At 39.9% G+C, this 12,202-nt stretch overlaps 1 protein-coding gene across 1 annotated transcript in view; it reads left to right on the forward strand.

The window, feature by feature from the left end:
- Nucleotides 1-12,202, forward strand: part of KCNJ6 (potassium inwardly rectifying channel subfamily J member 6) — a 384,976-nt gene that overhangs the window by 92,822 nt on the left and 279,952 nt on the right. Inside the window, exon 2 of the mRNA XM_004389437.3 lies at nt 9,855-9,906. Coding sequence (XP_004389494.1) covers nt 9,882-9,906 — 25 coding nt within the window. The 5' untranslated portion in view covers nt 9,855-9,881. The remainder of the gene's footprint in view (nt 1-9,854; nt 9,907-12,202) is intronic.

Consider the following 12,202-nt stretch of genomic DNA (forward strand, 5'->3'; position numbering starts at 1 on the left):
GGCAGCAAAAACAGCAAATAAGAATAATGAAATTTCACACCAAAGCTCTTTTTTCCAGATCAATAAGATTCCTGTATTCCTGCATTTATTTTGTTTTAAAAGGGGAAGACTAAATGATCACCTCAAAAATGAAAGCCGTTAGTTAGCTGAGGAAAGACATTGCTTTCACAAAAGTGCACTAACACACATCTGTCTTCTTAAAATATCACCTCTGGCCATGCTCTCGGGCATCCTCTTTACGTGGCTCACTACCTCCAGGGGGCGCCTCAGCAAGCAACAAACCACAGCTGAAATGAGCAGACCAGAGAACTAGCTGGTAAAATGACCCACCCAGTGTTAGAGGGCTTTGCAGTGGCCCAGTCTTCTGGTTCACCACGCTCTGCCTCCCAGCCACCATGGCTGGGCCAGCAAGGGCCTTCAGAAGAAACGGATGGGAGGGAGGACTCTTTACTTTTCAGAAGGTCCCAGAGTCCCTCACCTCCATAACAAATGTTACAATGTGATACATGTACACATTTGAGCATGAACATGCTTAGAAATAAAGGTCAGGATAGAGGGTCAGGAAGAGCAGGGGAAACTGCAGAGATTAGATAGTTTCCAAGTGGAGTTCTTAGGGATGAATATGAGGACAAGGAGGAAACAGAATTTGGGGTGTCTAGGCAGAGGGAAGGGGCACTGGTGATTCAATGGTAGAATTCTCACTTTTCTGCAGTAGAACTGGGTTTGATTTCCAGACAACGCACATCATGGACAGCCATCACCCCTCTGTCAGTGGAAGCTTGCATGTTGCTATGATGCCGAATAGTTTTCAGTGGAGCTTCCAGACTAAGACAGACTAGGAAGAAAGGCCTGGTGATCTACTTCTGAAAATCAGCCAACTAAAACCTTATGGATCACAGTGGTCTGATCTGCAACTGATCATGGGGGTAGTACAGGACGGGGCAGCATTTCCTTACGTTGTGGATGAGGTGATGTGAGTCGGGGGCCGGCTTGACAGCAGCTAACAATAACAACAGGCAGAGGGAACAGGGCTTGCCAAGGCAGGAAGGTATTCAACAGCCCTGGATTGCAGGGATCTATAATAGGGTATGAGTGGAGGAGACAAAACTGTCAGGACTACCAATCCTGGCTAAAGATAACGCTTGTGTACTTGCTAGAAAGGATTGAAGGATTTCAAGCAGGGGTGTCTCAGTCAGGTTTTTGTTTTGGATAGATCCACCAGGGATACCTGTTGCCGTAGAGTCGATTCTGACTCCTAGTGACCCTATAGGACAGAGTAGAACTGTGCCGTAGGGTTTCCAGGGAGCGCCTGGTGGATTTGAACTGCTGACCTTTTGGTTAGCAGCCACAGCTCTTAACCACTACGCCACCAGGGTTTCCCCCTGCCCAGGGATATTTTAAGATAAATCTTCAGTGGAGCCGGTGAGACCAAAGGCAAGTAGAGGTAATGTTAAGAGTCCCCTCGAGGGAGGGTAGCTGGTAACTGGGAGAGTTTTCAGATAGGTAAAAACCTTCGTTGTTGTTAGTTGCCACTGAATCTGCTCCGACTCATGACAACCCCATGCACAACAGAACGAAACATTGCCTGGTCTTGCGCCATCTTCACAATCGTTGGTACGCTCGAGTTCATTGTTGCCAGCACTGTGTATTTTAAGTGCCTCTGACCTATGGGGCTCAGCTTCCAGTAAACATATCAGACAATATTCTGTTGTGATCCATAGGGTTTTCACTGGCTAATTTTCAGAAGTAGATCATCAGGATTTTCTTCCTAGTCTGTCTTAGTCTGGAAGCTCCACTGAAACCTATCCACCATGGGTATTTGAAAAACCAGTGGCATAGCTTGCAGCATCAAGCAACACACAAGCTACCGCAGTATGACAAACGGACAGATGGGTGGTGATGAACCCTTAGGATTTGGTAAATTTCATGGGTAAGGAAGAAAGAGGAGGTGGGGTGATGCTCAGATTTCTGGTTTAGTCACAATGTGGATGATGACTCCATAAACCAAAGATAAGAATGGAAGAGGAGACCAGGAGTGAGGTCTGAAATGTGGTAGGTACAAAGTGGGTGAGTAGTAAAGAGACTAGACTTGATGTGTGGGTTTGGGGTGTCCATTGGATGTCTGGCTGGTGCTGTCCAGTAGATAGCAAGAGTTCAATGGAGAGGTCAGAACTGGTGACACATATTTGGGAATTACCAGCCATTTGTGGAAATTAGAGACATGGTTGTGGATAAGCCTGCTTGAAGAAAAAACATGAAAAAGGTTTATCTGGGGAACTACAACACAGCACTGGGATTGTTCCATAAATATGCCCAGTGTGTTGAGCCTCAAGGTTCTAGGGGAAGTGGAGGTGAGTGATGAGGGGAAGAGACCAGCTTGGTCTAAATTCCTTCCTTGGCACATCATACTCCTTCCTTGGGCTTCAGTTTTGCCAACTATTATCACTATAGGGTTGGACTTGAAAATGCCTAAAAGACTCTCTTCCAGTTTCAATATGTTATAATTCTAAATCCCTTCCCAGTTATATAAATCTGACAACGAGGAAATTTACTTTGGAAGAAACTCTTGGCTTTAGAACAAGGAGGACAGTTTGCTTGAGATCAAGAATAGAATGTAAATGCTTTATGGGTATACACTCCATGTAATCGCAAACAAACTTTCTGATGGTGAGGAAAGGACGTAAGGAGTTTAAAGACATCACACAGAATAACTAAACTACTTACATGGAAACATATGTCATGATTTCCACCATAAGTTATAACAGAGATAAGTGGAACTAAGGAAGCTAAACTTAAAATGTTTAAGGGTCCTCCCTCCCTCAGTGTCAGAAGATTCAGTTTAACTACAAGAAAGAGAAAAATGCTGATAACGACAGTATTTGATTTCTGAGACCAATCGCTAGAAAAAGACATCACGGTTGGTAAAGTAGAGGGTCAATGAAAGCGAAGGAAGCCCTTAATTATATAAATTGACACAACAGCTTCAACAATGGACTCAAACACACCAACGATCATGAAGATAGCCCAGGACTGGGCAACATTTTGTTCTTTTATACGTAAGGTCCCCGTAAGTTGGAGCTGATCTGATGGCAAGTAACGACAGGAACAAATCAGAATAAATATGGCTGCAAGGGCCACCTATCAGCAAGACTGGAGTACAAAAGGTAGCAGGGTCCTTGGGTCACAAGAAATAAAGTGGACATACACATAAGAAAATGGACAAACTGGACGGGTCTTTGCAAGGATACAATGCCTGGAATCTGGATGCCTGTGTTTGAGAGGTTCTCACCACTAGGGTGATCAGAGCTGAAGAGGTCAGTGACCAACTGGTAAGGGGACTGATGAAAGTACAGAGCCAGAGAATGAAGGGAGAGCAAGTCACAGACCCAGACACAAGGTGAGAGAGTGTAAGCTAGAGGGGCCACGCCAGCAGAGCTAGGCTAAGGGGTGGAGCTGAGGGTCAACCCAAAGCAAGCAGAGACAGAACCAAGCTCCTGCAGTCCAAGGACTGGTTTGCGGCAAATTTCACTGTGTTCTCCTCATGGAGTTGCTTTTATTTGTGAATTCCCATGACCTAGTAGGTAGAGACTGGTCTTTAAGCAGCTGCCTGGACACTCCTGTGAACCCAGATGCAGTGACGAGTACCTCCCTGCCTGCCTGTCTTATTGTCTCTGCTAAACAACACCCTTAGTCTCTTTACTGACCCAAGCCAATGCTGTTTCTCTGCTTCTCAATATAAGCTATATGGTGGGCTAGATATCATGAGCTAAATGTTAGATTATGGTCCATAGATCCTTCTGTCTCAAGGGCAATTGTTAATTTAAGTAAGAGGTACTGTCCAGATTTCACTGTTATGAAATTCATACGAATTTCCTGGGATTGCTGTAACAAAATACCACATTCTGAGTGGCTTAACACAACAGAAATTTATTCCCCTACAGTTCTGGAGGCTGGAACTCCAAAATCAAGGTGTTGGCAGGGCCATAGTCCTTCTAGAGAAGACTCTCTCCAGCAATCCTTGGCATTCCTTGGCTTGTAGCTTCATCACTCCAATTTCTATTTCTCTTCACATGACCATCTTCCCTCTGTGTCACTGTCTGTGTCTCTTCTCTTCTTATAAGGCCACCAGTCATATTAGATTAAGCCCCTCCACCCACCCCAGTATGACCTCAACTTAACGAATTACCTCTGCAATATCTTATTTCCAAATAACGGCACGTTTTGAGGCTCTGGGAAGGACAAGAATTTTGGGGGAATCGAGTACATGGGACTTGTGAAAAATCAAGTATACTTGTGATATATAAAGTTATTTGTAATCATTCAATCAAAGCAGACACTTTAGTTTGGGAACAACAGCACTAGAAGGATGACTAACAATTTTGCTAACTGTCCTTTAACACCCTGAAGAAGCATTGGTGGTTCAGTGGTAGCATTCTCCCCTTCTGTGCAGGGGACCCAGGTTTCATTACCAGCCAATGTACCTCATGTGCAGCCACCACCCATCTATCAGTGGAGGCTTGTGTGTTGCTGTGATGCTGAACAGGTTTCAGTGGATCTTTCAGACTAAGATGGACTAAGAAGAAAGGCCTGGTGATCTACTTCTGAAAACCAGCCAATGAAAACACTATGGATCACAAGAATGTGATCCACAATCAACCAGTTATGCAGATGGGTCAAGTTTTTTGTTTTTTTTTTTAATTGTGCTTCGGGTGAAAGTTTACAGCTCAAGTTAATTTCTCATACAAAAATTTATACACATATTGTTATGTGACCCTAGTTGCAATCACTATAATGTGACAGCACACTCCCCCTTTCCACCCTGTGTTTCCTGTGTCCATTCAACCAACTCCTACCCCTTTCTACCTTCTCATCCCTCCTCCAGACAGGAGCTGCCCATTTAGTGTCATCTACCTACTTGAACTAACAAGCACACTCTTCAAGAGTATTATTTTATGTTTTATAGTCCAGTCTAATCTTTATCTGAAGAGTTAGTTTCAGGAATGGTTTTAGTTCTGGATTAACAGAGAGTCCAGGGGCCATGTCTTCTGGGGTTCCTCTAGTCTCAGTCAGACTGTTAAGTCTGGTCTTTTTACTAGAATTTGAGTTCTGCACCGCATTTTTCTCCTGCTCCATCAAGGACTCTCTGTTGTGTTCCCTGTCAGGGCGATCATTGGTGGTAGCGAGGTACCATCGAGTTCTTCTGGTCTCAGGCTGATGGAGTCTTTGGTTTATGTGGCCCTTTTGTCTCTTGGGCTAATATTTTCCTTGTGTCTTTGGTGTTCTTCGTTCTCCTTTGCTCCAGGTGTATTGGGATCAATTGATGCATCTTAGATGGCCGCTTGCAAGCTTTTAAGACCCCAGACACCATTCACCAAAGTGGGATGCAGAATATTTTCTTAATAAACTTTGTTATGCCAGTTAACCTAGATGTCCCTGAAACCATGGTCCCCAGACCCCCGCTCCTGCTACTCTATCCCTCAAAGTGTTTGGTTGTGTTCAGGAAACTTCTTAGCTTTTGGTTAAGTCCAGTTGTGGTGACTTCCCCTGTATTGTGTGTTGTCCTTCCCTTCATCTAAGGTAATTCTTGTTTACTATCTAGTTAGTGAACTCTCCTCTCCCTCCCTCCCCAGCCTCGTAACCATCAAAGAATGTTTTCTTCTGTGTTTAAACCTTTCCTTGAGTTCTTACAATAGTGGTCTCATACAATATTTTTTCTTTTGTGACTGACTAATTTCACTCAGCATAATGCCTTCCAGATTCATTCAGGTTGTGAGATGTTTTGCAGATTCATCATTGTTCTTTATTGTTGCATAGTATTCCATTGTGTGAATACACCATAATTTGTTTATCCATTCGTCTATTGATGGGCACCTAGGTTGCGTCCATCTTTTTGCTATTGTGAACAGTGCTGCAATGAACATGAGTGTGCATATATCTATTTGTGTGATGGCTCTTATTTCTCTAAGACATATTCCAAAGAGTGGGATTGCTGCACAGTATGGCACTTCTATTTCTAGTTTTTTAAGGAAGTGCCAAATTGATTTCCAAAATGGTTGTACCATTTTACATCCCCACCAGCAGTGTGTAAGTGTTCCCGTATCTCTGCACAGCCTCTCCAACATTTATTATTTTGTGTTTTTGGATTAATGCTAGCCTTGTTGGGGTGAGATGGTATCTCATTATAGTTTTGATTTGCATTTCTCTTTTGGCTAATGATTGTGAGCATTACCTCATGTATCCGTTAGCTGCCTGAATATCTTTTTCGGTGAAGTGCCTGTTCATCTCCTTTGCCCATTTTTTAATTGTGTTATTTGTCTTTTTGTTGTTGAGGTTTTGCAGTAACTTGTAGATTTTAGAGATTAGACCCTGATGAGATATGTCTTAGCCAAAAATTTTTTCTCCAATCTGTAGGTTGTCTTTTTACTTTTTTGTGAAGTCTTTTGGTGAGCACTAAGTGTTTGATTTTTAGGAGCTCCCAGTTATCTAGTTTCTCTTCTGGTGTTTGTACATTGTTAATTATGGTTTGTATTCTGTTTATGCCATGTGTTAGGGCTCCTAGTGTTGTCCCTATTTTTTCTTCCATGATCTTTATCATTTTAGATTTTATATTTAGGTCTTTGATCCATTTTGAATTAGTTTTTGTACGTGATGTGAGGTATGGGTCTTGTTTCAGTTTTTTGCAGATGGATATCCAGTTATGCTGACACCATTTGTTAAAGACACTGTCTTTTCCCCATTTAATGGACTTTGGGCCTTTGTCAAATATCAGCAGCTCATAGGTGGATGAATTTACTTCTGGATTCTCAATTCTGTTCCATTGGTCTGTATTTCTGTTCTATTGGTCTGTATATCTGTTGTTGTACCAGTAGCAGGCTGTTTTGACTACTGTGGTGGTATAATAGGTTCTAAAATCAGGTAGTGTGAGGCCTCCCACTTTGTTCTTCTTGAGTAATGCTTTACCTGTCTGCGGCCTCTTCCCCCTCCACATGCAGTTGGTGATTTGTTTCTCCATCTCATTAAAAAACCTCATTCATTGGAATTTGGATCAAGATTGCATTGTATCTGTAGATCAATTTGGATAGAATTGACATTTTCACAATGTTGCGTCTTCCTACCCATGAGCAAGGTATATTTTTCCCCTTAAGTAGGTCTGTCTTGGTTTCTTGCAGTAGTGTCTTGTAGTTTTCTTTGTATAGGTCTTCTACATAGCTGGTTAGGTTTATTCCTAAGTATTTTATCTTCTTAAGGGCTATTGTAAGTGATATTGATTTGGTGATTTCCTCTTCGAGGTTTCTTTGTTGATGTAAAGGAATCCAACTGATTTTTGTATGTTATCTTGTATCCTGATACTTTGCTGAAATCTTCTATTAGTTCCAGTAATTTTCTTGTGGATTCTTTCGGGGTTTTCTGTGTATAAGATCATATCATCTGCAAATAGAGATTCTTTGACTTCTTCCTTACCAATTTGGATGCCCTTTATTTCTTTTTCTAGCCTAATTGCTCTGGCTAGGACTTCCAACACAATGTTGAATAAGAGTGGTGATAAAGGGCATCCTTGCCTGGTTCCCATTCTCAAGGCAAATGCTTTCAGACTCTTCCCATTTAGGATGATGGTTGGGTGTTGGCTTTGTATCAGTGCCCTTTATTAAGTTGAGGAATTTCCCTTCTATTCCTCTATTGCTGAGAGTTTTTATCATGAATAAGTGTTGGACTTTGTCAAATGCCTTTTCTGTATCAATTGATAAGACCATGTGGGTCTTATGTTTTGTTTTATTTATGTGATGGATTACATTGATTGTTTTTCTAATGATGAACCAGGGGATGGGTCAACATTTTGTTTTGTTGTGGGTGGGCTCACCAAGAGTTGGGGGCCAACTTGACAGCAGCTAACAACAACTTTAACACCCAAGCAGTGACACATTGACTGAAGCACTAACCAAGCAGCTGTGATGTGTTCAGCACTCTACTAAGGCCATGGGAAGAATAACTGTGATCCTTGACTTCCAAGGACTGAAATGTCGATGGCAGTGGAGCTGGAGCACTGCAATAGGAAGCTAAGAGTAAATAACACAGTGATTAAATGTGAAGGAACCCTGTGGTTGTTCATAAACAAAAGGTCAGAGAAAGAAATACAACAGTATAAAATAAAAAGATACTATTTTGTGCATATCAGTTTAATAAAGATTGGGGAAAAAGTGCTAATACCATTGGCAAGTTGGCAGAATGTAAGGAAAGAAACAGTTGTATACACTGTCAGATGCAAACTTTGTAGGACAATTAAGCAATATGTGTAAAAATTTTTAATACTCGTACTTTTCATCCAAGTCATACCAAACCTTAGAATTTATCCTCAGTAAGTGACAGGAAAAGTGCATAAAAATGTGCGTTCAAGGATGTGCGTCGCTGTGCTTTATGAAATAATGGAAAATTGTAAATAAGTGGGACTTGGTAAAGGAAATTATGGTATGGTTATGACGAAATCTATCTGTTCATTAAAAATAATGATACATTCTTTACTGACATAGAAATATGTGTGATATGATGTTAAGTGAAAGAACAATTTACAAAATGGTATATACAGTATAGATATTTAGGGGGCAATGATGATTCAGTGGTAGAACTCTCACTTTCCATGCAGGAGGCCTGGATTTTATTCTCTGCCAATGCCCCCCAAGCACAGCCACCACCCATCTGTCAGTGGAGGCTTGCGTGTTGCTATGATGTTGAACAGCCTTCAGTGGAGCTTCTAGACTAAGACAAACTAGGAAGAAAGACCTGGTAATTTACTTCCTAAAAATCAGCCAGTGAAAAATTCTGTGGATCACAATGGGCTGACCCTATTGCGTATGGGGTTGCCGTGATTTGGGGGTGATTCAATGGCAGTCCACAACAACAAGTATATATAGTTATATTTATAAAAATTAGATCATTACCTCCGTATCTGTATATGTTCACAGGTAGAGAAATAGGTATAGAAAGGTGTTCACCAAAATGTAACAGTGGTTCTCTGGGGGTATCATTATAGGAGAACTATATTATCTGATTTATAAGTTTTCAGTATTTTCTGAAGTTTTCAAATAATGGGCATGTGTTTAATAATCAGAAAAAATAATAAGGCTACAAAAAATTAAAATAATAGTAGTCAATATTTCAGTTACTAAACATGTTAGGAAGGAAATTAAGGAAACCCAAAGAAATTAAAGAGAATTTTTCAGTAGAGACAACCATTATTCTTAATAGCTTCAAAGTCATTTTTTAATTAGGACAGATTCAATTTCTGTATGTATCATCCTAGCTCTCAAACTCAGTGGGTTATAACCTATATCCTGGTTGAAACAAAATGTTTTTAGCCCAAAATAGTTAAGGTTAAAAACCTATCAAAAGTAATGACTTTCAAAAGACTCCAGAAACCCAAAAAAAGTAAGACAAAGAAAGATGTACAAAATCTATTTAGTGTTTAAGAAAAAGAAACCAAATGACTACAAAACGTCAGTTCCCAAAATACCCAAAGAACTTGAACAGGGGGAAATCAAGAGCAAAAGACTGGCATATGGATGTCAAAAATCCAGCATCAAAGAGGGTTTGAAAACTGGTCGTGTGTCACCAATTATATATATCCGAGATCAGTGTGACAGGCATTCATTTCCAAAAGCAATGGGAAGTTTTTTAATGTCCTAAAAATCTCTTTTCAGTAACTTCCTGATAATATAGCTATAATGTGAGGTTTTTTTAATTCATTTAATCACTGATGGCCAAATTCTGACCTAGAAAAAGCAGTAGCTGTAACCAATCATTTTACCAAGTCACATCTAAGACAAATTTTATACATAATTGTCTTTTCTTCTCACCTCCAGGAAAAGCACAAAGAAGAAACCACAACAATGGCCAAGCTGACAGAGTCCATGAGTGAGTAACTTGAAATTTATTCTTTATTTTTGGTTTTGAATGTAAAAACACAAAAATCATGCAAAAACTACATTCCCTTGTGATGAGCTGATTTGACCTTCTCCTTCCCTCTTGCGATGAGCCAGATCTATTTAGCATATATTGCATCATATTAATGTGCATTATTCCTTATTCAAAATTCATCTATGTGGGTTAAAATTCTGTGCTGAAGTTGTTTCCCAAAGTATGGAACTGAAGAGTTAAAATGGATTCTATGTCTATCACTGCATTGGGGATCATGACCCACAATAATCTCAACTTGACTTTTAGTAAAAGTCAACTGAGGTTTTATGTGCAGATATGCCATGGATCTAAAGAGAGAGGAAAAAATGGGAAATCACTATTAAACCTTTCTAGTGTAGTTCCGAAGTTTCAGATAGAACTCTTTAAAAAAGGAATGCTTGTGGTGCAAGTAGCTTGCAATGGTTTGGCTTTTGAATATGTCAGTGTTCCAATGCTCTAAGCTCCTAAGGTAAATAAATAGGGCCCGCAAAGCATTTTTTGAGAGGAAAGGGCAATTCATTATAATAAATCCTGCAAATGAAAAATACAATTTCCTGTGTTGAAGTTTAAATATTAAAGGCTACATGGATATGAAATAAACAGAGAGCGCAGATTTTTCTTTGAAAATATATATTGCTCTTGGTGGTAGAGCTCATATATTTGGTTACATTATCATTAGGGTCTTGAACGCCTTATTAAACTCATCTGCAAAATTAACGATTTATCTTGTCCACATTTAACTGTGTCCCGCTTCCTCCTTCTAATATCCCTCAAACCGTAAGAATATTAAAACACAAGTGTTCCCCTGTAGCACGAATAGTCAAGGAACCTTTATCCGCGAAGATCACCCGAGGAAAGAGAATGTTACAAAATTCTTTACATTGCATTTTTTTGAAGTCCTGATCCAAAACCTTTGCCTAATTTCATATAACTCTTTAACACATGTGAATTTCACCATGTAAACAGTGGCCCAAAGGGACTGAGTAAAGAACAAACCCTCTTTGGTATTTGAACTTCCTCTTCTAGGTGTCATTTCCATATCCCCTCCTGCCCTGCTCTCTCCTCCATCCTTCTTGCCTACCTCTAGTCTTGCAGACAGGAAAATGTTAAAAGTTGCCACTTGGTTTGAAAAACCCCAAACTGGTTCTTTGTAAGTAAGAGCATCTTAAAGTCACATAGAATGCTCTTCTCAAGACCCAAAATGAAATAGTGAGGTTGCAGGAACATCAAAAAAAAGTACTGATTAATCTGTATTGTCAAAATATGGAGTGGAACCGTGAACACCACCAACTGATTCACAATCCACAGCACAGTAGTAGATGAGTTTAGTGCTAATCTCTAGTGGCAATGTCATCCGTATAAACAACACAGAAGTGCTCTGAATGCTAGAAAATAAATGACTGAGAAACTAGCGTCATTGACCATGAATTGAGTCCTTTAGTTCATGGGTGAATTAAACTAGATAGTGTTGCACATGAATTGTACCATTAACACAATTTTACAATGAGGGTTCTGGTAGAAGTTGATATTTCAGTTCAGTGAATATTATTTTTTACCTGATCGAACTGAGTTGTAAAACATTAAGGGCACGCCAAGAGATATTCTGGTCAATATTTCTGATAAAAGTATTGTAACTTTTCTATCTCTATCGCTATGAGTCGGAATCGACTCGATGGCAGCTGGTTTGGTTTTTGGGTTATCTCTATTGGATTTCAGAGACATTTGACTCATTTGGCTAGTTGTTTGTTGGTTGTATGTTTCAGGTTTACCTTTACTAAAAACTCATCTAATAACATGAATGCAATCAAAGTGTGAATCTCAAGACTTTTGCATAATTAGTGTCCTTGGTTTTCCTCCCTTTAAGACAGAGGCGTATTTCTGCCAAAGAGGTATTTCACCTTTGCAATAATTCTAATGACTTTGATCTACAAATCCATTGACTTGAGAGAATTCCATCAAAATTGAATTCCAAATCCTAAAGTAGATGAAAAGGGTACCTTCTTCCAATTTCCTTTGTTTTATAGAAAAGTTACATAGATATGTTCAAAGCACAAAGAAATTTAAAGTTTAGAAACAGACCTTGGAATCATTCCCAACATACCAGTTCACTAATCCTTACAAAGATAAAAACCTTTCGCCATCGAGTCAATTCTGACTAATAGAGACCCTATAGGACAGAGAAGAACTGTCCCCATAGGGTTTCTAAGGCTGTAATCTTTAGGCAAGCAGACTGCCACATCTTTCTCCAGCAGAG

This window comes from Trichechus manatus, unplaced genomic scaffold (genome assembly GCF_000243295.1).
Source record: "Trichechus manatus latirostris isolate Lorelei unplaced genomic scaffold, TriManLat1.0 scaffold00245, whole genome shotgun sequence".
Classification (NCBI taxonomy): domain Eukaryota; kingdom Metazoa; phylum Chordata; class Mammalia; order Sirenia; family Trichechidae; genus Trichechus; species Trichechus manatus.